Here is a 22,561-nt window from a genome sequence, read left to right on the forward strand (position 1 = left end):
ACAGGAAAGGCGATGATGACCTGGAGTTGCCCAATCATTAGGCAGTTCTTTATCCCCAATTCCTCTACGTAGCGGGCAACTGGAATCAGTAAGTTATGGTAAACGCCTTACCCCTATTCCCGCGACGTCCGAGTCGGCCTTGAGCTCAGGGCACGGGCAGTTGCCATTGTCAAACTCCCTGCAGATGTAATGCTGCTCCCGCAGCCAGTACGAGTCATTCGACTCCCAGTTCCAGCAGTAAATGGAGTTGTTCACAAACACGTGTTCAGGTTGTCCGGGGAGGTTCTGAGAACGTAGAGCGGGATCCATCGTAACATGAAGGCAAGAGGTATAAGGCAAGAGGCGGTCCTTAATGGTCCGGTTTTCTGGTGGGCGGCAAAGTGCCCTACAGAAGAACGGCACTCCTGCAAAATGGGCAGTGGCTAAGGCGGCCACACTTGATGCATTGCTCCCTTCGCAGGCTGGCTCCTGATTACATGTGGCGGTGGCTGCTCACGCTATGGCTTCAGTAGTTCAGCTGCAGCGGACAAGTCGGACAACGTCCGGGGCCAGTTAACTTCAGTCCAGTCAGGCGCGTTGACGATCTTGGCTTTGGCCTCTTTTGTGTTATTGGAATGCAGGCGAACTTCGTTCATCTCCAGCAGGCTGCAAGCTCGACAAAGCCCGCGAGCCTCGAGGAGTTCAATTCTGTTAAATGAATTAGGTACCTATCTTATTCGGAGGTTAATGATGCATGGCCGATGAAAGTTGGTAGGCTGGATCCCCTTCCCAGTGCGTGTGCCGTGCCTTGCTTGACGGGGCACCTTGGCCCCTGGCTTCGTATTGTGAGGCTAGTGCCAATAGATAGTTTTCACATCGACCCCGTCCTGTAGCAGTTTCTCCTTTTCCGCCACTATTGCTCGTAGAGACCTCTCTAATATCGCCAGCTCAACCTCCCTGAGCTGTTTCACTGAGCGTAGGACTGACGCCCTTCCTCGTTCCTCGGCTTCTTCAACAGCAACTTGAACCTCTCCGTTGTAACGTAGTCGCTTGAGCTGGTGTGTGACAACGCATAAGAGGATAGCGACAACGCGGCCCTGAATAACGTTCCTCAGTTCCTCCCGGGTGTTCAGCCACAGATCCAACATGCCAGCCATACGTGATATGTCTTTCCCTTGCCATGACATCGTGCACCTTCCTGTGCCGTGCCCATCTTCCATCCTTTCGAAACCAAAACCGTCCTCTTGTTGCACACACACAATATACGCAAAGGGACACGTCCACCGCGCTGCGCCCGCATGGTCCATATCGAGGCATAGCATCGGGGCATCACTGAAGAGCTCTCGCTTGACCGTAAGGAACGGATCCTTTCGAGCCCAGTCTTCCCACAGAGAAATATCATCCAACGAAAGGACGAGCCTCTGACCACCGAAGGGTGGTTGGCTCACGTCAATGAATCCGTAGTTGAATAGCATCTCGGCGGCCGGTTTGTCCCTGCCATAGCTGATGGTCACTTCGTCCCCAACGGACATGGTCGAGAACTTGTCGTTTCGGAGCAACATTGTAACCGTCCCGGTCTCGATATCTTGCTCAAAGTATGCTGCGTTTTCGTGGCTGTGGTTTGCCAGGTCCACACAGGGAACCATTGACGGCCCCGACAAAGGTAGCTCGAAAGAGCGCGAACGAAAGAGCGCGTCCAGCCAGATCCAATCTCGGAGTGACACGCGTTTTTCGGAGAGCATCTCTTGCCAGAAACCCGTTTCTTGCGCTCTTACAGTGATCAACTCGAACTCCTTTGCAAGGAGTACTAGCTTGGCAGCTAGTGTGAACTCGAGGGAGGTGCCCTTGAGCAGCGACACTTCCACGTCTGACCACATGGTGGGCACTGGTACATCAGAGGGCTGGACCGAGATGTATTGACGCCATGGTTCGTGTTGGCCTTCTTTGCTTTCGTTCACCTGTTCGGGTAACCGGTGATGTACTAGCTGCGAGAGCAGGAAGAGGAGGATAAGGAGTCGCGGTTCAGACTGTTTTAACTATCAGCATCTATAACAATGAACTATCAGGATGATAAGGCTCTTACCTGAAATTTCGGTAGACCTTCAAGAAGGCGTCGGAACCGGTCGTTGCCGCTGGCATAGTCTACCACGTATTCCGCCGAGAGAATGACCTCCCGGGGAATATGGAGAAGAGCTGTGTTGTCACTAGCGTTAGAGAGGGCTTCCTTTCCCGAGATAATCCATCCATTTCCTCGCCCTGCAATGTCGACGGCTTTGATCGCCGCATGAACACCAACGCGATGGCGAACGCACCAATCGGGCAGAATGTCCAATGGGGATTCGTGCCCGTTCATCTCCAGTCCGACACGGCGCAGTGCTAGGGGAAGTACCAATGCCGGAAATGGGGTCCTTGAGATGTGGAGGTGGGAATTTGACGTCACATTGGCAGATGTTGGAGGAATAATAGTGTACCTCCGTAGTCAACGTCAACCCCTGGCGATTTGATAACGCAGCGGCAATACCTCCTGGCCTACTCTTACCAGCCCCCTGTTGAGGCCCCCAACTCTGTGCCGCGCTGATGCCGGTCAGACACGGAGAGCTGCTCCCGTGCGATCCGGCCAGCCAACCAGCGACAGGCCGACTTTTGCATGTATGTAGAACATTATAAATCACAGATTCACAGACGTCGGAACCAGTTCCATTGTCTGATCAATCCCAAATTCTACGCCCCTTGAAGCTCAATCGTCTGCAGTAGATAACACGTTCACCTTGAAATCCAACATGATGCTCCGCCGGCACTCCCTCCCCGCCGTCCTCCTCGGCTTCTGTTTGTCGACAGCATCACTCACAGGCGCGGCCTCACCATCAACTGTTGACCCCCGTGAAGTCGCACACGAAACCCACAAACACCACACACCTCTCCACAAGCGGACCGCCGAGGAGGTGATCGCCCAGCTCAACCTGATCCCAAACGTCGAAAAGGGGTACTACATCGAGACCTTCCGCGACGCCGACAACGTCACCACCACCAGCGGCGGTACCCCCGACCGCAGCGCCAGCACGGCCATCTACTACCTGCTCGAGGGGTCCGAGGGCTTCTCCCGCTGGCACCGCGTCGACGCCGTCGAGGTGTGGCACTACTATGCCGGGGCGCCCCTGACCCTCTCGCTAGCCAAGGACGACGGGTCGCCCGTTCGGGTGGTGACGCTGGGCCCGGACGTGTTTGCCGGGCAGCAGCCGCAGGTGGTCGTTGCCAAGTGGGAGTGGCAGCAGGCCAGGAGCTTGGGCGCGTGGACGCTTGTTGGCACGACGGGTAGGTCCAAAGACTGCAACTTTGTTCAGTTTGATTTCCCTGTTGGTGTGAGCACGGCACTGACACTTTGTTGTTTAGTTGCGCCAGGATTCGACCCGAACGGCGTTGAGCTGGCAGACCCTGCCTGGGCGCCGAACGCGGCATGAGGTAATGAGGTTGTTGCCTTGAGCCGGAAACCGTAGAAGGGTAGAAACGGTTGCCTGATACTTCTTCAGGCCCACGGCTTGGGCGGATAAAGTGTTAGACGATAAAGGATACTTACGGTAGTCCTGTGTGCAGTCTGTACACCTATGAGCCGCGTAATCCGAAGTTCATGGTTGGGATTCCGCATCGCACATTTGGCCTTCACCTGCCGTCGCCCAAACCCTAGAGGGCTTTCAAAACACGGACCCCATCATCCCTCCAAGCATCATACCTCCAACAAGCGGCATCATAAGCGGAAACCCCAGCCCTCCTCCGTACCCCCTCCCCTCTACCCGTCTGTACGGATCCCCGGGTCGATCCCAGCGCCCGCCAGCAAACCTACCACACCCATACGCACCATACCCCATGCCATACATATCCCCCTCCGGTCTCAGATACCGCCCCGGCGGCCCAGGCCTGCTGCTGCTGCTTCTTCCATCCGCCGAGCCATCATCTGATTCGTACACAACCTCACTAAGATACGGACTGAGCCTCCGGACCCGCGCAACGCCCGGGAAGGTATGCCCCGGCGGCTCGAGAAACAACTGCGTCCCGTTCTCGTCGCGCCCGAGCGGCTGCGGCCGACCCGTGCGCATGGCCTCGAGCATGGCCTGGCGCATCACGCGGTGCTGCCGGTAGAGCTCCCTCTCGGCCTCGGCGCGGCGGGCGCGGTCGGCCGCGCGCTGCTCGTGTGTTGTGCCCGTCAGGTGGTCTTTGAGTCGGCGGCCAAGGGATTTGATTCGGTCACCCTTGCTTTTGTTGGAATGGGTTGATTCTGCGTCGGAATCGACGTCGTCCGTGTCCTCGGCGACAATGTCGGCGCAGCTAGGCCTGCGGTGAGACGCAGAGTAATTGGAGAGGATGGTCTCGTGCTCCTGAGGCGGGAGCGAGGCGAGGTACACGTCGTCGTCGTAGGGGTGGTGCCAGATGGAGCGCGGCGGCGAGGCCATGGTGTCGACGAAGAACTGGTGCTGCGTTTCTGGGTCATACTCGCGCACCCAGCCTTGCGGGAGCGGGCGCAACTCGTCTTCCATGCTGCGCCGTGCGCGCAGCGGGATGCCGTTGCGTTGTTCATGAGGGAGCGCGTCGGGGCCGCCCTTAACCGCTTGTTCGTATGATGGAGGGTAATCTGATGGTGTGGCCATGTTTGTTCTATTGCCAACGTGTAAGTGAGCCGGTTGCTAATTGTTTCACTGGAGCTGTTGCAATGTACAAGACATGTGTTGAGATTCTGATCAGCTGAGGCTTGTTTTCGCATCCGTGTGGTTTGATGCGGTTGGTGTACGTCATAGGGGTGTCATAGGAGGCTCCCCGGAAACAATGCCTGGTGTGACCTTATGTTTACCACATGTGCAGGTAGATAGGCAGATGGGACCTACTCCGTGACTTAGTAGCATCTGCATTGTGCGAGAACGATTTGTAGTACTGTATCAGCACTGGTTCATACTTGTATCTAGCGCCGCATGTTGTTAGGTTTGTGTATCGTTGATCAAGGGCAATATTGTTTGGATCAGTTCAACATACCCAAAGGGCAACCGCCTCTCATTCCATGCTAATTTCCAAAGGTTTGGTGCGTTGCATTGAACATAACTTTGACAGGGAAAGTATATTCATCATCATATCTCCGGTCTATGTGATGGGTATAAAGTCATTGGTCGTAACTTCGTCACTCATCGGCCCCTCGTCGCGCTCTCTAGTAACACACCCGAAGGCTGACCAAGAAAGACACGGCACAACCACTATTCCCAGCTCCGGTAACACACCGGTCTAGTGCTACCACGCACTGTCTCCCTCGGATTCGCTGAAATACACCCTCTCGGTAGTCCGAGGGTAGGACCTCCTATCCCTCCCTCTATCCCTCGCCTCGACATCCGCGTCCCACCTGACTCCCCTTCTAACGCCGTTCCTCACCGCGTCCCTCTCTCGATCTCTCCTCAGGCGATTCCGCTCCATCGCCTCCCGCTCCTCCCGTTGAAAGTCACTCTCGCGCTCCCTCTCCAACAGCTCCCTCCCTCTCATCCCCCTCCTGTCAGCAGGAGCACTGTCCTCTCTCCCTCCAGACACGTACCTAACCCTCAGCGCACCGCCATGCCCACCACCCCTCCTCAATGCCGTCCCCGTTCCAGGACCAGGCGACCGTGCTCTCGCCCATATCCGGGGTGACACAGGACCGGGCGAGGATAAAGAGATCTCATCCTCATCAACATCATCCCCACCACTATCAACAAAAACCTCACACTCGGCACAGTACCCTCCCCAAACCAGCCTCCGCCGCGTCAGACACCCGTCGCAGATACCAACCTGAACCCTAATTTGACCACCACCATGAGCTGCAGGAATAGCACCGGCAGCAGCAGCGCTGCTGCTACTGCTGCTGGTAGTAGTGACCGTGACACCACCACCAGGTCCAACCTCACCTCTCCCAGTCGAGCGGTCGGTGCGCAAGATCCCCCTCCGAGGACGAGGGCTGCCGCTGCGGTGGCGGCGGGGAGGAGGTTCGTCTAGAGCTGAAGAACTCGAAGAAGAATATCCTGACTCTGGCGAGGGGACGATGATTCTGGTGACGCTGCGGGCGGAGGCATGTCTCGGGGGGCTGCCCGCGGGGCGTGGATGATAAGGGCGGGGTGCCGAATGTCCCAAGGGTTGGAGGGGAGGGCGGGAGGGGCGGCGGCGGGTTGGAGCCCCAGCTGCTGGAGGTGGCGGTGGAGGGGGTCCAGGTAAAGGTGGGTAGGGGTAGGTGATGCCCGTGGTGGTGTTTCGTCTGCCGCTGGCGGCGGTGGCGGGACTGCACGTATGTGCCGACGGGTTGGGGCAGAGGCAATTTTGGTGGATGTGCACGGGGCCGTAGTTGAAGTTTATGTTGATTGGGTGGTCGGGGTGGTCGTCGATGATGTCCCTGACAATGTGAACCTCGACGGCATGGTCCTGGTCGTGATGGTCAGGACGGAGATCACCGTCACGGTACGGGCGTGAGCGACGGTGGAGGTTGTGGGGACTGCGGATATGCGCCAATGGTGGCGGCCGGCGCGGATCGCGGATGTTGCTCATCCATTCAGGGGCGTAGGGCGCCATTCCGGCGGTGCCTTGCCCTGGGGACACGTTTGATGTCCCCTTGTTTTGGTCCTCAGAAATGCCTTCAGGACAGAACAGTGAAAAGAGTCAGAGGGAGCTCGGCATTCGAAAGATTCGACAAGATTTGAAGGAAGGCCTGCGGTGGTCTCCACGTGTAAAATCCCATGCACACAGCCTAGCGGGGCATCACATCGCAGTCTCAGGCCTCCTGGCGGCAACGGCTTGGGCTCCAACTGCTTTGCACCGCAGCTAATTCTCAGCCAGCGGTGAGAGCGGGAGCCGGGATGCATCCACCGTCCAGATCCACTAATGTGCACCGGCAGGGCTCGCGATAGGTCGGACACAGCCACGAGCCAGGGGTCTTACGACGCTGGATATCCATGCAGGACGGAGGTATGGGGTTTGAACGTGTAAGCATTCAAAGACTGAGGCAATCGCAACAATATCAGTCTGGTGATATTCAAAAGTAAACCGTACATGGAGAATTAGAGATACTAATGCCACAACAACTTGTCGTGGGAAAAGGACTTGACTTCAGTGGAACGCGATTCCCAGACATAACGAGGTAGCAGGTAGGCTCAAACAGCGACTCTCAGCAGTACAACTTCAACCAGCCTTCAATTACGATTACGCACTATCCTAGAAGTCATACAATTTACAGTCCCAGTTACTCCCATGCGTCTACTTACAAGATTGCCAACCCTTTACTGAATGGTGATCCTCTTGCCAGTCTTCTTCACCGCTTTAGGAACGGTAATTTCGAGGATGCCGTCCTTGAACTTGGCCCGGACATTGTCCTGGTCGACGGTCGCCGGGAAAGTGAAGACGCGCGAGAACTCGCCGTAAGACCTCTCACTCAGCCAGTACCGGGGCTTTGACTTGGTGCCCTCCTCGCTCGCAGCAGGCTGAGACTGTTGTTGAAACTCCTGGTTGCCGTTGCTGGTGCTGCTGCTGCTGCCTTCGGCGCCCTCGATCCGCTTAGCCTCGCGAGGTGCTTCGAGCAGGGCCGGGTCGCCCTCGGTATGCTTGCGCTCCGAGTGGCCGCGCACCACGAGGGTCTGCTCGTCGGTGAACTCGATTTCGACGTTCTCGGGCGCAACGCCGGGCAACTCGCCCTGCAGCAAGTATTCGTTGTCGTGCTCGGCCACGTCAAACTTGGGCGAGAATGCCGTGACGCCCGTGGTGCTTCCCAGGGCGCTGCCCAGCTGCTGGTTGGTGTACCGGTCAAACTCGTCCAGCATGCGGAAGAGGGACGAGAATCCGGGGGCGCTGGGGGGGCTGGGGGCGCCGGTGTGGGAGTGGTGCGAGAAAGGATGGAACAGTGACATGTTGCGGCGTTGGGTAGGAATGATGACTCTTCGAAAGGCGAGAGATGATTGCCTGAGTCGAAGTGTTGGAATGATGGTTCGCGAGATCAGACTTCGAGATGCTTGCATTGTGACGTTGTCGGGTGAGCGTTGGAAGGTAGGTCTCGGTGTTTATATCCTCGTGCCGATAGGCGGCGGTGCCATCGAATATACTTTCATCAGTTACAACTTCTAGTCCATCATCGTACATCTGTCGTTTTCTCGATGTTACTGGAAGTGAGACGTGATGTCACGTGGTGGCGCGAATGTTCGCGATAGCACCGGGGACACATATTAACACTCAGAGCACAATACCAGAAACGTCCGGATTGACATCGACGTGTTCTGTAGCAATTTGGCCGTGGGCGGCGTTGGATGCCTCAACTGAGTTCAGTGTTTTGGCGATGCTTCAACCGAGTCTGTGGGCGGAAACTTGAAGTCGAATTGGCTAGAAACGACCCGAAAGTGCAGTTCTCGTCGAGTTTGTGAGACCAATGCGGTCTGGTGACTGCCTCGGCATCGTTCTTTAAAGGTCTGTGTAACGAACTGGACTGTTACACTGTTACCTACCTTACAAATGTAAGGAACATCTGTATAACATGACAAATGCCGTGTAAGGTACGATACAATAAATATGGTTAACTTATATTATTTGAAAATGCTGTGGTACGGATCCTTCCACTGCATTGGCGAGATCGCAGTGTTGAAATTTGGAGAGAGTCAGCAAGACTCCACCGCACGACGATCACCTCGCCACAACCTGCCATCTCCGCGGTCCAACTCCCAGAGTGGAACTGCCCAAGTAACTACAAATCGCTTGAAAATGCAGCATTGAAAATTCAAGGAGTAGTCATTCTTTTCTAGCCATCCATCTCGTCGTGGGGTGCACCCGTTCGTATTATCTATGCTGTTTCTTCCAGGCAACGGACTGAAACCCAAAACCCTTGTCCCCGGAGCTTATAGGCCGGCCTTGGCATGCCCGGTACGTCAACAGGAAAAGCACCAGCAGAATGGATGTGACATCACTGCGGAACACTGCAACCCCGCACCCCGTCCCAAACGGGCGATCCCAAAAGAAAATCGCGGAATCCGCCCCATCTTCTCGACGCAGCGCCAATGCATTCGTTGAATGCCGCGTTTGCCACCTCCCTGAGCGTCGACAATGCAGCAATTGGGCCTTGTCAACGAACCTCGCTTCCGGACCCGACGATCTGGTACCACCACCCCCCGATTCGTTGTTTCTCGCCGAGAATTCCGTGATCGAGAGAGTCGAGGCGAGACTGAGAGCACCGGCCAACAACGCTTGCCGACCGTGACCCGTCTCTGAGACGCTGCCTGAGCAGCGACATGTTCCAAGATCCCATCATGCACCAACCGAGTGGCGCCGCTCATCAGCCCGCTGGACACGCTGGACCCGACCTCGACCTCATTTTCGACCTTGCGCCCCTCTCCGTGCTCATCCTCTCGCCGGCCTGGCGCATACGGAGAGCCTCGTCTCGCTTCCTCTCGGTGTGGCGCGTCGCCGCAGAAGACTGCCTCGGCCAGGAGTTGCTTCCCTTTCTCGAGAGGAAGTTCCAACCCCCGCGACCAGCACACCTCGCCCACCTCACCTCCATCATCGACGACGCCATTGCCAGCCGCGCCGAGCGCACCACCCACCCCATCAACGCAAGCGCCGCCGTCTCGTGGAAAATTCGCGTGATCCCCGTCTTCAACCGCGATGAGCTGGTGTCCCTAGTTCTCGAGTGGCACGATGGCCCTCGAAGTACCCTTCCTGAGATTGACCAGAAGGAAGAGTTGGTCAAGCCCGGCCTCTCGACCGACGAAGCCTTCCGCATCCTAGTTCAGGCGGTCAAGGATTACGCCATCTTCTTGCTTGACACAAAGGGTCACATCGTGACTTGGAACACGGGCGCCGAGTTGCTCAAGGGCTACAAGCGAGAAGACATCATTGGCAAGCACTTCTCCGTCTTTTACGGCAAGGAGGATCTCGACATCAAGAAGCCGCAGATGGAACTCGAGATTTGCATGCGCGAGGGTCGCGTCGAGGATGAGGGCTGGCGCTACAGGAAGGACGGTAGTCGATTCTGGGCCAATGTCGTCATCACGGCCGTCTACAAGGACGGCGTGCACGTTGGCTTCGGCAAGGTGACGCGCGATCTGACCGAGCGCAAGTCGGCCGAGTCTCGCCTCATCGCCGCCTACGAGGAGAGCGAGAAGCTCAAGTCGGATTTCCTGGCCAACATGAGTCATGAAATCCGCACGCCCATGCACGGCATGCTGTCGGCATGCACCCTGCTGCTTGACACGCCGCTCTCGGCGAGGCAGCGCGACATTGTCAACATCATGGACGAGTCCGGCCAGGTCTTGCTGCAAGTCATCAACGACATTCTCGACTACTCCAAGCTCGCTTCCGGCAGCTTCACCATCAATTCCGATATTGTTGGCATCACGAGCATCGTCACGTCCGTCGTCCGCGGTGTGCAGACCTCGCTGCCACCCTCGGTGCATTTCGAGCTCTTCCTGGCGCCCGAACTTCCCAGGTCCGTGCAGGGCGATCCCCTCCGGTACCGGCAGATCCTGCAAAATATTGTGGGCAACGCCGCCAAATTCACCGACAAGGGGAGCATCCGAGTCAGAGCTTCGGTGCAGAGCGAGGACGATGTCAGCTATTTGGTTCTGACCGAGGTGACCGACACGGGCATCGGCGTGCCGGAATCGGCCCAAGCCAGCCTGTTCACGCCCTTTATGCAGTTTGACACCACAACCACCAAACAGTACAAGGGCACCGGGCTGGGCTTATCGATTGCGAAGTCGCTCACCGAGCTGATGGGCGGGAGGATAGGGTACCGCCCGAATCCCGATCGACACGGCAGCGTCTTCTGGTTCACGGCGCGATTCAAGAAGATCAAGACCCTCGAGCAAATGGCGAACTGGAAGAACACGTCCACAGCGGCCAGAAGCGAGAGGCAGTCGACGCCAGCCTTGGATAGCGAGGTGGAGGAGTTGCAGAAGGAGCTGCGGATTGTGTCGAGCATCAAGAACCTGCTGGTGGTCGAGGACAATTTGATCAACCAGAAAGTCATTCTCGGCATGCTTCGATCGCTGGGCTTCCGAAATGTCGGCCTGGCATCCAACGGCTTGGAGGCCGTCCGCATGGTGCGCGGCAAGCCCGCTGCCTACGACGCCGTGCTCATGGACGTCAGCATGCCCGTCATGGACGGCCAACAGGCGACCAAGGAGATTCGCGCGGGCGGCGTGCTCGTGCCCATCATTGCCATGACGGCGTACGCACTTAAGGGCGACCGAGAGCGCTGCCTCGAGTACGGAATGAACGATTATATTGCCAAGCCGGTCGACAAGAAACGCTTGATTTCCGTCCTCGGCAAGTGGTTGTTGCGGACGACAGATTACCGCAAGAATTATGAGCAGCGATTAGCCGAGTTCCGGCGGCAGAATCCGGTTTTGGTGCCCGCGACGCCAGGCGACGAGGCGAAGCAGTTTTTGTTTGACGTTACCAATGGAGCCGGAACTCAGTCGGCCGAGGAGCCCAAGTCGGAACCTTCCCCGCTGAGGGCTGCCGATGGTGCAGTCGCCGGAGGCTTGTCGAGCCAGGTGGCGAACCCGGCTGCCGAGTCGGTTGAAGACAGTCAAACTATGCCAACGGGCACAGCAGCGACAGAAGGACCCAATCGGACGGGCGATCGTGGTCAGCAAATTGAAGAGCCCACATATGATCTCAAGACCCCGGAATTCAAGACCTCGGAGATAACACTCCCTCTCCCGGTCTTGGAGTCAAACCCGCAAGCCGGCGCTGTGGAGGAAGCGAAGGATTTCACCGACATTGCATCTGATGGACCCCGTCCTCCGACTGATGGGCGGGCTGAGGAATCCAGTCGTCACACCAAGGCTCCAGAGCTAACGCAGGATCTCCCGGCCGAAACATCGAGCCAGCAAGCCGGTACTGTCGGGGAAGCCAATGGGAACTGCAACCTCGCGTCTGCTGAACCCCGTCTTCCGATTGATGAGCGGGTCGAGGAGCCCAACTGTGACATCAAGACCGCAGAGATGACGCAGGATCTTCCGCCGGTAACGTCAAAGCAGCAAGCCAGTCCTGTTCAGGAAGCGAAGGAGAAGCCCGACACCGCGGCTGCGGGACCGCCACCTGCGCTGGTTCAGTGCTCCGTCCAACCGTCAGATTCTCTTGGCAAGAACACGGCTTCCCAATCTGTTGATGTGTTGGAGCAACCTAGCCTGTTCCCTGAATGAGGATGGTGCTCTCGGTCTGTTTTAGATGCGGCCTCCAGGCTGGCCACTGGCGCTGGGGTTCTTTGCGACGGCGTTGCGCCTGTCGTAGCTAGGGGTGGCACGGTCACCGCATTGTTTTGTCGTTTGGTTCTTTTCCTAATTCGTTTGGGATCTCCTTTAGATGTGAGTGTTTGCAGATACCCGATGATACTTTGCTATTTCACAGAGCACATGAGGATTCGGTTGCTCAATCAGGTATAATGGCAATGGGCGGGACGCAGAGATGGAGTTGGATGGCCAAGTTTAGTGACAGCATGGGGCAAAGCGCACAATACACAGTCATCAATGACCTGTCTATCTGAGGCAACGCTGCCCGTGATTTTGCACGACGCTCCAGGAACAGAGCTGGTGATGGTGTCTGCAATGCGACGCGCGTTGCCCCGCAACCGCTCAGGCCCCATTTCTTTTCCCAACCAGGCAGGCAACGCGCCAACAAAAACCAACAGGCAACCAACCAACAAGCCTCTGACGCTATTTTAAACTCGCGAACTCCGGCCTCGACCTTCAACTTTCCAACCCACATCACACCCGTATCATCTTCCAAACCAGCGACAGCTAATTCCAACATGGCACCACCACTACAGCCTCCGCCTCCCCCTCCCCCGCCTCCAGCCCTTACGGTCCCCAACCTAAACGGAAAGGATAACAAAGTTTCAACAAGTCCCTCAAACCCAGTTCCATCACCGCCAGAGGTCCCGCAAACCGGCCCGCCAAACTCACTCCTCGTCTCCCTGCTCATGTACAACGGCTGGCCGTTCGCCGACCACTGGGAATACTTCGTCGCGTCGCCTCGCGACCCGAATAAGGGGTTGGTGGTGCAAGCTGCCGGGGACGTGAGGGGCGGGTTCAGGTTGGAGGTCAAGAGGGGGTTCTCTCTGCGCGTGGATAGTCATTCACCCGGTGGTCGGGATCTGACAACAACTAGTAATGGTGGGGATAGCGGTGGTGTTGGTGTTGGGGATGAGAGGGTGGTGTGGAGGGGGTCGGATGGGGGCAGGGGTTGTGTCGTGGGGAGGGTGCCTTTGGCGTGGGTTACTGGAAGGCTGTTTGAGATTGATGATGCGAGTCGTGAGTATATGCATGGTGTTGGGTGTTTTCCGGGGGTATTTGAGGGTGAGAAGGATGGGGACGTGGTGGTGGAGGGAACGCCGAGGTGTGAGTTCGAGAGGACGCTGTTCAAGGTTCCCGCGCCGGGGAAGACGCTGCGGGCGGTAGATGCAGAACACGGCGATGCGGTAAGTCTCTCTGGAATGGTTGGGATGGTTAGTGCTCGACTGACTTGGAGTAGGGCGACGGGCGGAGGAAGATTACACAGCGCAACTGCCAGACTTGGGTGGTTGAGTCGGCTGAGCAGCTGGTGCGGGAGGGCATCTTTGAACAGCGTGTCGTCGATTATCTGCGGGCGACGAGCATCATGACGCAGACGAGTCAATGAGTCCAGTTGTTGTTGCGTAGATGCCTGCTGCCTCGCTGAAGCATTCATCCCTACAACCGCGCCTCCACCCGCTCCAGCTCGGCAACGACCTGCCCGTACCGCTCATAGGCGTCCCTCTCGGCATCGAAGTTGAGCAGCCACGGCTCCCTGACCAGGTGGATCATCTCGGGGTTCTTCCACACCTTGTTCCAGTCGGCTTTGTGCCACCGCTCCCTCGTCTGCGGCCCCATAGCCTGAGCGCGGTGCACCCGTTCGTACCGCAGCTTTTCGTACGCCCGCAGTGCCGTTGGAATGTCCTTCCTCCCGCTCAGCTCCAAGCACGTCGCCAACACCACACCGTCCTCGATCGACTGGCTGGCCCCCTGAATGGATGTTGGCAGGAACGGATGCGCCGAGTCCCCTATCAGGCAGATGCGAGCTTTGGGTGAGATGAAGGTCGGCAACGGGTCGCGATACACAAGCTTGTGGTCGATCAGCCGTCCGTTGGGCGTGGCCTTGACAAGTTCCTGCACGACAGGACACCAGCCCTCGAGGTACTTTAGCGCCTCCTCTGGCTTGCCCGGGAACTGCCAGCTCTCCTCGATGTTCCCGTCATCGATGTGTGTAAACACCCAGTTTACCTCGGTGCCGTTCTTTATGCTCGACGTGAGGAAGTGAATATCGGGCCCAATGAAACCCTGGTGCGTGTCGCCGTTTGCCACCAGATGCCGGATCACGGGGTTGTCCCTGATGCGGTCTGCCGGGAACCAGGCCCGGTACACGGCGTAGCCGGACGACTTTGGGTTTTCATCAAAGCCAAGCACAATTCTCCTCCCGCGCGACCGCACCCCTTCTGCAGCGATTACCACATCAGCCGCCACCCGCTCCCCGTTGACCACGACGCCAGCCTGCGGAGGGTAGTCGGTCTCAAAGTAATCCTCAACTCTACACCCAAGCCGGATATCAATCCCCCTGTCCACTGCATGGTGATAGATGATGTTGTGCAGCTGGCCCCGATGCCCGTTAATCCTCCGGCCCCAGGCCTTCTCGTGGGCAAACGACTGGCGCGTGACGAACCTGCCCTGGTGGTGGTACAGGTCGAGCCAGGAGGTCTGGCGGGCGATGGCCTCCATGGCGTCGACGACGCCTGGCCAGCGCTCGAAGGCCTTGGAGCCGTTGGGGTCGAAGCTGATGATGTCGCCGATGCGCATGATGTCGTCTATGTCGGTGACTTTCTCGAAGAGCGTCACTGAGTGGCCCTTGCGGTCGCACTCTATGGCCGCGGCCAGGCCGGCGAAGCCCGCGCCGACGACGATGACCTTGATGCCGGATGGCGGCAAGCGGGGGAACGTGTCGGGCATTTTGGGTCGCTTCATTGGTACTTTTGGCTGACTAGGTGTTCGAGAGGAAGTTGGTGTTGGGGATGAACTCAAGAGGGTGATTCTTGGGTGAACTGAGCCAAGCCGCCGCGGTCATTGTTCTATCCCCGACGGCAATTGAATTTTCCTCATTCTGGATTCAGTATGGCTTGCTGCAGGTCATTTCGACTTCTTGGTGCTGTCTGGTCCTGCCAATCGCTACACAGGCTGAACTGCCGACCCCGCCCTAGCCCCATGGTCGGGTCGGTTTCGAACGTTGCTGAAGTCGAGGTTGTGAAGTCCAGAACGCATGTAGCAGATGTATGATAACATGCCTCAGGCTGTTCATTCTGGTGTCTGGCAAGACGTGGTTGGGGGTTGAGAGCCCGGGGGTAAAGGAAACAGGCCTCTGCCATGACGTCTTGATAACTGTTGGCATGGTTGCTGCAACGAGTAAGCATCAGCACATCCGTAATGAGTCGAGAACGATATTCAGATACCGGAACCGTTACAATCTACACAGCCGAGTGGCCTGGTTTCTATTCTCCTCGAGCTGGTAACTTAGACAGGGGCTGCGAACTAGCTCCAAACTCAAATCGAAGTCCATCATCGATGAACGTGTCGCAAGCTCGCTCGCAGATGCAAAGGAAAACTTGAAAGGAAGCACTCAGGCAGCTTTGACGTGCGCGCCCGTCGTGCTGGGAAGGGCGGAGTCTGGCCCATAATGCCTTGACTGGGATTGAGGTCGAAATAGAACTCGGAGCAGCAAACGAAAGAACATTGAGACGCAGGGAATCTCATGAATCAATCAACTTCAGCCTTCAAGTGTGTTTGTACTGCAGCCTCGGATGGATGCGAAAGGGAAAGTATGTACATGAACTGCGCCAGCACCACCGTCTCGTACCCCTGAGCCCCTGACCCAAACCCCCGTCGTCATCATCAACAACAGAGATGGCAGCTGTGATTCCGGCAATGGACTCTTGAGGGAGCACCCTCAACTTGACACTCCACGCCAATTGCTTACAGGCACTGCGAGTACCACTGGTTGGACGCCTGGCAGGTCGAGCCGGACTGGCAGCACGTCGGACCGGTCCATCCCGACCCGCCACATTGGCCCCATTTAGCAGCGCACTGGAAGACGAAGCAGTCAGCATTGACAACATTAAGCGTTGTGATTTGGTGTCGACAGGGAACCAAAGGAACTTACGTTGGTAGAACCGCCGCCGCCCGTGTTTCCACCCCCAGTGTTGCCGCCGCCCGTGTTGCCGCCGCCGGACGAGGCGCCGACGTTGACGGTGGAGGAGCCGCTCGAAAAGTAGCCCTCGGTGGCGACGATCTGGTAGTCGTGGGTGCCGAGGGTGAGGCCGGCCTGCTGCCAGGCGTTGAAGTGGGCGGCCATGTTGACGCTGCCGCCGCTGCGCTTGTTCTGGCGGACGGACCAGTACTGGTAGAAGGTGCGCGTGCCCTCGATCGACGGCTGGTTGACGCGCTGGGTGCGATAGATGTTGTAGACGGACCCGTCCACCGTGACGCTGCCTAGCCGCGTGGCGCCCGTCGAGGGGTCATAGGTGCCAAAGTTCTCGACCACGTAGTACTCGATCAGCGGGTTGCGCGTCCATCCGTACACGGCAAGGTACGAATTGCCGTTGGGCCGGTACGTGGCCGTGTAGTTGATGGTCCTGACATCCTGTCAGCAAAGCGCAGATGCATGGATATCAAGTGGGGAAACATACCGAGCACTGCCCGGGTTCCAGCCCTTGCCGCCGACCCAGTTGCCGTTGCCCGACCAGGTCGCACTGTACTGGCCGCCGGCCTCGTTGGTATACCTGATGCTACCCTGGCCGTCGGTCCAGAACGAGAAGTAGTAGCCGTTGTGCGTGCCAGTCGCGCTGCTCGTGAGCGTCTGGCGCTTGTGCATGCCTGGCAGCTCGCCAGGGGCGGCGACAGCCACGACAGCCGCCGCGGCCGCGAGGAAGAGAGAAGAGAAGTTGACCATGGTGGGCAGGGGTGAACTGCTGTGAGCAAGCCTTGTTGGGTGGGAGAGCGATCGAGGTCCCGGAGGGAGGACCCGAGGTGGTTATATACACGACCTGCTTGCTCATGGTTGTATCTGCCCTGGAATCAAGTCCTGGGTTTCTCTCCCTTCGGAATATTACACCGACGTTATTCTTAGCCACCATCTAGGATGTCCGAGCAGCCCCTGAGGCCCAGACTGGGGTGCGTTAGCCTCATTTGCCTCGGAGCTGTGAAAGCGGTTGACCGACCCATGTCGCCTCCAGTCCATCTAACCATGCCCGGATCCAATGTCTGTGTGTGTTATGCAACGCACCCCGCGCTTGGCGTCTCTCTAAGATGCTTTTCGCCTTCAACGCAACGCCGAACTCACTCGGTACCTAACCATGGACTCCATTCACAATGGGCCATTTGGGGAAGATCCCCTCCTTACCTATGGCAGATACGTCTAAGCCCATGGCACCGAATTTACGCCAGGCAGTCGTGCAAATCTAAACCTTCAAAGCCAGCCAAACCGATACGGACTTGTTTTGAAACAACTTAAAGTAACACGGAGGCTCCGGGCTCCACAGCTCCCGAATCCCGAGATCCAGCCCCGATGATGTTGTTCAGGGGTACAAACATGGGTGCCAAGAACACTTGTTTCAATGCAACAATAGATTTGGGTTGGGAGCTTGAATGCCATAATTACAGAACCTTCCTGAACTCCGGGGCCCAATCATGTATGTGCGCTTCGTCCGCATGCGCCAATGCTCCACACATCATAATGCTTCACCTAGAAACCGGGTTGGACGTTGATGAAGGCCGGCTCAGCGAATGACCAAGGGGCGGAACAACCTTGTGTCGAAACACTGGGCGAGCCGGGTCGGTGGAACCTTCGAAGGCCACCGGCAAAAATGGCCCCTGGGAAGCACAAGGGCTCACTGCCGATTAATCCGCCGGCTAAACTGAGCCAAATGCGACCCAAAAGAACCAGGACCCCCGCGTGGAATCGCCTCAAGACCCTTCCAGCTTGGTTTTCGCGCCTCTAGCCGCTGAGGCTGGTGCCCACGAGGACCTCACAGTTACTTCAACAGGAAGATTCGGCTTTCGAATGCCGAGAGTTCATTCCGAAAAGGGGGTGAGAAGATGCTTCGCCGTCATTGGGCACATGTGCAGCCATCAGCCAACTCTTTGGCGAGAAAACTCAAGCCTTGGTTGGCCTCGGATGAGTGGAAACAGAGACTACCAAGTAAAGGCGGTTGCTCCAGCAATTCTTGAAGTATGGCTTTTCTCAAAAAGCCAAAGAGTACCGCTCCACTACCTCGGGGGTACGCCATCCGAGACATACTAAGGTGAGTCAGTGGTCAACAGTCTGGGAAAGAGATCATCACTAGCTACCTTAACCTAGGTATGTAGCTCTTCTGAGAACTCTGGGGCGATATCAAGGATGGGTGGAAGCATGGTTGCAACCGCGTGCTGTACACAACACCACCATCCTTCTTCCACGCCACATACGACTCTTAATTGACTCCGGCATTGTACTTTAGCCTAAGCATGACCCCAAGAATCAAGAAGCCAAGTAGTATCATCGCATTGCGACGTTGACATGCTCGATCAGGCTGATATCGAAGGAGTAGCTTTGCACTCTATTCTCGGGAGCAGCCGATGCCCACCCGGGCTCATGCTCCGGGGCACCCGATTCAGCATCCCTGACTTGAGTGTAAAGTCTGGCTAGCTGTGAAACCCTAATGAAAAGAAGCGTCTGGTTAGCCAGATGCTACGTCGGCACAGGCGTAGTCCCTTGTCGTTCCTTGTGATCGTGGAGGCGGTGGCACATGCAGTCAAAGCAAGTTCAAACAACGCTAATTAGAGGAGTGGTCATACCGCAAGACATGACACAAGATGGTCAACCTGGAACTCGATAACCGCTGCACAGAGCTGCGGCTACTAGCCCATGCTGGATAAAGCAAAAGGACAAACCTTGGCTTCCATTACAGGCTGATCTCGAACCCTGCTAGTATCCCTGAGTATTAGGGGAAGGGTAGTGAGTAGACGCTGTGAGTAAGTCTCGTTACTCTCTAGCCTACCAGGTAAGGTTTGAGGCATTGAGGGTTACAAATTCAGGAAGAAACCACTTGTGTAGTTGGCGACGAGGCTTCGCCGTCACTTCGAAACACAAGTGACCGCATGTGGACTTCAGGTACTTAACGTATCTTAACTTTGCATGCAACAAGCTGTATTCCGTATGGTGCATATTCCTGTTTCTAACATCGATTTTGAGGTTACATACTTCCCAAGAGAGCCATCCATGATAAATACCTTTCTGCTAACAGCCATGCTCAGGAGACAGGCTCCGGGTCTTGTCATGGCCGGGCCGGCCGAGGTTTACTTTTTGCTCAATCTGGGTAATCACAACCATCCTCTCAGGTAGGTTCTTCTATCCCTCCTGCAGACCAAGTCACTAACGAGCCAGCCGTGGTCAGGTGCGAAGATGTCATCAATCTCCATTAGTGATCACTTCGTTGCTCTACGTTTCCGAACCCTCCTGAGGCCATAATCCCTCGCTTTCCAAGCGCAGTACTAAATCTCCCTTACCTCAATGTTGAAGCCATTCGCATATCTTGTCAATTCAACCATCTCCGCGGTTCTACATTGCTCTGCGCCCCGCCGGTTTTACCTAGGTAGGTACCTTTATCATCCATCGCTGTGGACAACAACAGTTTGCATTACAACGCTGACAGTATCTAAGGTAACCAGTCTTTACGGCCTTTTGAGGTCATTTGACGGCTTCGCAAGTCTATGTTCTGCAAGCCTTTTCCCCCTGCCGCCAGGCTACGACGTCTTCAATCATCGCCGCCATGACTCGATCCATCATACTTCTGTTGTACTGCTGGTCTTTGGGTCAGTGTTCTGCCGGAGCCTTCCGCATCTCATTCTTGGGATAGACATCGAGAATGTTCTTGATTACCTTCCGGTAACGACGGAGGCTGCTGCCGCCCTGGCTCCCCGGGCTTCCCCGAGCAACAACGAATTCGATGACTGAGACAATGAGGAGGGCACTGATCTGTCCCGACCCGGCATGATCATGCCACTTCGCAACGATCATAACCTGGAGCGATCGAGCGCTCCGTGAGGAACATCAGCTACGTTATGGATTGGACCAAGCTGCTCATCGGCTTTCCCGCCTCTCCCTCATGCTCATCCGAGGAACAGGTGCCGCCTTACGGCCGAAAATGGCGTGAATGAATCCGTCTTTTACCATGGTATCCTACCTCAATGGCTCCCACAACGACAATGACGTCGAATGGTCGAAGACGAAAATCGACACCTGCGCCACCCACAAATGACCTAGGGACCTTATTCTACTGGTAACAACTCATGCGAATGCGCTGACCATGTCGGCATGTCGGCTCCATGTCTGGCTGTCAGCCCTATCAGGGGCTCGGGCGTCCGGGGCGACACCACTCCGTCTGATCCTTGTCTGACATCTTGGCACCGCGAGGGCGCAATCTCGCGATGCTTGATCTCAGTCTTCATATATTTCGAGTCGTCAATGTCGTTGCACCTCAATTTCCTCTTCCGTTTGTCATTTCAATCTTGGGTTTGCACCCGTGGCGCGTCCACTCTTTTGAGTCTTTTCGTGTATCTCAGACAGTCGTTACAGTCATTCCTTGGATCTTCCGTCGCCCAAATGGTGCTACCTACCTGCTTTCTGACCATTCCGGCTTTGCCGACCACCGTCATCTCGTCTGGCTATCACGTCCCAGCTACACTTGCCTATGCGCCGACGAACACCAACTATTTTGGTGCTACATCGTGTGGGCTGAACTCCTGTCAGTCCAGTCCCGTTCCTTTCTCCAGTAGTCTCTGGGAAACTGGTACTAACCAGTTCAGCAGTGGTCAAAACAACGCGGCCCGCCCCAACAGTTCAATGCACCCTCCCTCCTTCGATTTCAGGCAAGGCGTATTCCGTCACGCCCGTCGTCTATGTCCCCCGATCTGCTTCATCAGATGACTGGCCCTGGTGGCCCAGCAAGACTGATAACTACACCTGCGACCCAATCCCGGTCGCCAGCATCAACAAGGGCAACTTCCAGTTCGCATGCAAGGGCCTGCGCGGAAAGAACATGGGTACAGGCTTCCATTCAATCAGCTGGAATTTGCCTACGGCTGCGGGCATCTCCATTTCGCCTTACAACTTCATCGCCGTCCCGCCCACTTCGACGCCCAAGTATGTGGTCAATACGGCCAAGGCCAAGACAAGTCTGGTTCCGACGACCAGTGCAGCTGTGACCAAAACGACTACCGTGACTGAGGTGTCCACGGTCACAGTGAGGGTTACCACCAGGACGACAACTTGTTTTGAAACTGTTACGGTTACACCACCGCCCATCTCTGGCCGTCGTCTCGGCCGCGCCGACAACAGCGCGAACCTCGAATTCGGCCCTCGTGTTCGCCGTGCTGGCGGCGCAGGCCTTCTCCAGCCTGGCTCGGGCCCCAAGTTAGCTGCGTCGAACTCGGTTATTATCGATGATGTTGGTGCCGGACGGGATTCTGCTCGTGACGACCATCATGGCACCGACAGCAGCACCGACATGGTTATGGACCTTAAGGAACGGGCCGCCACTTCTGCAGCTCCAACCATCGGCAAGCCAGACTTCACATACCCGCCTTATGGAGTGACCACAATCTACGTCAAGAGCATCAGCACCTCCTTCTGGACCGTCACCAAGTACTCCACTTCCTTCAGGGCCAGTCCAGTGCTTACCACGACCATCTCGGTCGCGTCGTGGGTGTACAGTACTGTCACGGTTACTGCCACCCCTGTTCCGCAATCAACACCCTGAGCTATGCCCCGATGATGTGAGGCTTCGGCGGCTCTGGTCCCCGTTGCCCTTGACGACGTCCATAGAGACCCTGGCAGGGACACGACTCGCAGCCTCCCTCTGGTCAGAAGGAATATGCTCACCTCCCAAGCAGTTCTCTTGCCTCTTTTCCCTTCTCTACCTAATCAACGTTCAGTGTACTTGTAGATTGGTCACCAGCTAGACCTCCTGCTGGGACCGTTACAGTTCGCAGCTAGAAATGGCAAACTATAAATGCTGGGCAGACTAGCCCTGCAGCCTGGACAAAGTACCATGTTGATAATTGCAATGCAGTGTGATCCCAGGAAACGTCAACATGGCCTAGTTTTAGGTTGACATGTGAGTTGGTACGCTTGCTCAGGGGTAAGTAAATATGGGTATATAAGGATAACGTTAGTTAATGCTTGAGGTAGCATTTCGCATCCCGGGTGAGGGTTGATTAGACTTCTGTGACCTAATCCTGCGAGATTCGGTCAATGTAGGATCATATTGATCAAGCTGCAATACTGTCCTGACAGAATTAACTGGCATCAACACAGCGAATAGCTTGCTCTCTTCAACGATCAGCGTGAACGAAGGAGAAGCGGGAAAGAATTCGACTTGTAAGTTTCAACAAAAGTGCGCTACCTAATAATATTATTATTCCTACGCCGCTGTGCCCTAGGGCGTGCCGGACCTTCAACAACTTACTATACAGGAAAACCGCGCCCTCTTGGGCCGGGTGAAAAA

The 22,561-nt window shown here is 56.4% G+C and overlaps 11 protein-coding genes across 11 annotated transcripts; 5 read left to right on the forward strand and 6 right to left on the reverse strand.

The window, feature by feature from the left end:
- Positions 1 to 661: 661 nt before the first annotated feature.
- On the reverse strand, positions 662 to 2,407 carry N657DRAFT_623379 (SET domain-containing protein). Its single transcript, XM_062790683.1, has 2 exons — positions 2,063 to 2,407; positions 662 to 2,006 (listed from the first exon to the last, which is right to left on the reverse strand). The coding sequence occupies exons 1-2, from the start codon at positions 2,330 to 2,332 to the stop codon at positions 831 to 833; spliced, it is 1,446 nt and encodes a 481-aa protein (XP_062644966.1). The 5' UTR covers positions 2,333 to 2,407; the 3' UTR covers positions 662 to 830.
- A 352-nt stretch (positions 2,408 to 2,759) lies between these two features.
- N657DRAFT_682857 (uncharacterized protein) lies at positions 2,760 to 3,437 on the forward strand (the record flags this gene model as incomplete). Its single annotated transcript, XM_062796521.1, has 2 exons — positions 2,760 to 3,291; positions 3,370 to 3,437. 2 exons carry the CDS (start codon positions 2,760 to 2,762, stop codon positions 3,435 to 3,437), a joined length of 600 nt encoding a protein of 199 aa, XP_062644967.1.
- Positions 3,438 to 3,668: 231 nt separating this feature from the next.
- On the reverse strand, positions 3,669 to 4,923 carry N657DRAFT_623385 (uncharacterized protein; the record flags this gene model as incomplete). Its single annotated transcript, XM_062790684.1, has 1 exon — positions 3,669 to 4,923. The coding sequence occupies exon 1, from the start codon at positions 4,617 to 4,619 to the stop codon at positions 3,669 to 3,671; it is 951 nt and encodes a 316-aa protein (XP_062644968.1). The 5' UTR covers positions 4,620 to 4,923.
- Positions 4,924 to 5,043: 120 nt separating this feature from the next.
- Positions 5,044 to 6,748, reverse strand: N657DRAFT_648014 (uncharacterized protein). Its single transcript, XM_062793435.1, has one exon. The coding sequence runs from the start codon at positions 6,544 to 6,546 to the stop codon at positions 5,248 to 5,250; it is 1,299 nt and encodes a 432-aa protein (XP_062644969.1). The 5' UTR covers positions 6,547 to 6,748; the 3' UTR covers positions 5,044 to 5,247.
- Positions 6,749 to 7,139: 391 nt separating this feature from the next.
- Positions 7,140 to 8,381, reverse strand: N657DRAFT_648015 (HSP20-like chaperone). The gene has a single exon (XM_062793436.1). It carries the CDS (start codon positions 7,980 to 7,982, stop codon positions 7,251 to 7,253), a length of 732 nt encoding a protein of 243 aa, XP_062644970.1. The 5' UTR covers positions 7,983 to 8,381; the 3' UTR covers positions 7,140 to 7,250.
- A 576-nt stretch (positions 8,382 to 8,957) lies between these two features.
- Positions 8,958 to 12,507, forward strand: N657DRAFT_648016 (uncharacterized protein). Its single transcript, XM_062793437.1, has one exon. It carries the CDS (start codon positions 9,240 to 9,242, stop codon positions 12,159 to 12,161), a length of 2,922 nt encoding a protein of 973 aa, XP_062644971.1. The 5' UTR covers positions 8,958 to 9,239; the 3' UTR covers positions 12,162 to 12,507.
- Positions 12,508 to 12,766: 259 nt separating this feature from the next.
- Positions 12,767 to 13,635, forward strand: N657DRAFT_577813 (uncharacterized protein; the record flags this gene model as incomplete). Its single annotated transcript, XM_062789271.1, has 3 exons — positions 12,767 to 13,081; positions 13,253 to 13,462; positions 13,489 to 13,635. The coding sequence occupies 3 exons, from the start codon at positions 12,767 to 12,769 to the stop codon at positions 13,633 to 13,635; spliced, it is 672 nt and encodes a 223-aa protein (XP_062644972.1).
- A 50-nt stretch (positions 13,636 to 13,685) lies between these two features.
- On the reverse strand, positions 13,686 to 14,975 carry N657DRAFT_578172 (FAD/NAD(P)-binding domain-containing protein; the record flags this gene model as incomplete). The annotated part of the gene is made up of 1 exon (XM_062789302.1): positions 13,686 to 14,975. One exon carries the CDS (start codon positions 14,973 to 14,975, stop codon positions 13,686 to 13,688), a length of 1,290 nt encoding a protein of 429 aa, XP_062644973.1.
- A 727-nt stretch (positions 14,976 to 15,702) lies between these two features.
- N657DRAFT_648018 (carbohydrate-binding module family 1 protein) lies at positions 15,703 to 17,204 on the reverse strand. Its single transcript, XM_062793438.1, has 3 exons — positions 16,706 to 17,204; positions 16,180 to 16,651; positions 15,703 to 16,103 (listed from the first exon to the last, which is right to left on the reverse strand). The coding sequence occupies exons 1-3, from the start codon at positions 16,966 to 16,968 to the stop codon at positions 15,993 to 15,995; spliced, it is 846 nt and encodes a 281-aa protein (XP_062644974.1). The 5' UTR covers positions 16,969 to 17,204; the 3' UTR covers positions 15,703 to 15,992.
- N657DRAFT_120238 (uncharacterized protein) lies at positions 17,063 to 17,803 on the forward strand. Its single transcript, XM_062785816.1, has one exon. It carries the CDS (start codon positions 17,158 to 17,160, stop codon positions 17,527 to 17,529), a length of 372 nt encoding a protein of 123 aa, XP_062644975.1. The 5' UTR covers positions 17,063 to 17,157; the 3' UTR covers positions 17,530 to 17,803.
- Positions 17,804 to 20,658: 2,855 nt separating this feature from the next.
- On the forward strand, positions 20,659 to 21,814 carry N657DRAFT_657802 (uncharacterized protein; the record flags this gene model as incomplete). The annotated part of the gene is made up of 2 exons (XM_062794840.1): positions 20,659 to 20,800; positions 20,865 to 21,814. The coding sequence occupies 2 exons, from the start codon at positions 20,659 to 20,661 to the stop codon at positions 21,812 to 21,814; spliced, it is 1,092 nt and encodes a 363-aa protein (XP_062644976.1).
- Positions 21,815 to 22,561: the final 747 nt, after the last annotated feature.

This window comes from Parathielavia appendiculata (genome assembly GCF_033297405.1).
Source record: "Parathielavia appendiculata strain CBS 731.68 unplaced genomic scaffold N657scaffold_12, whole genome shotgun sequence".
Taxonomy (NCBI): Eukaryota; Fungi; Ascomycota; class Sordariomycetes; order Sordariales; family Chaetomiaceae; genus Parathielavia; species Parathielavia appendiculata.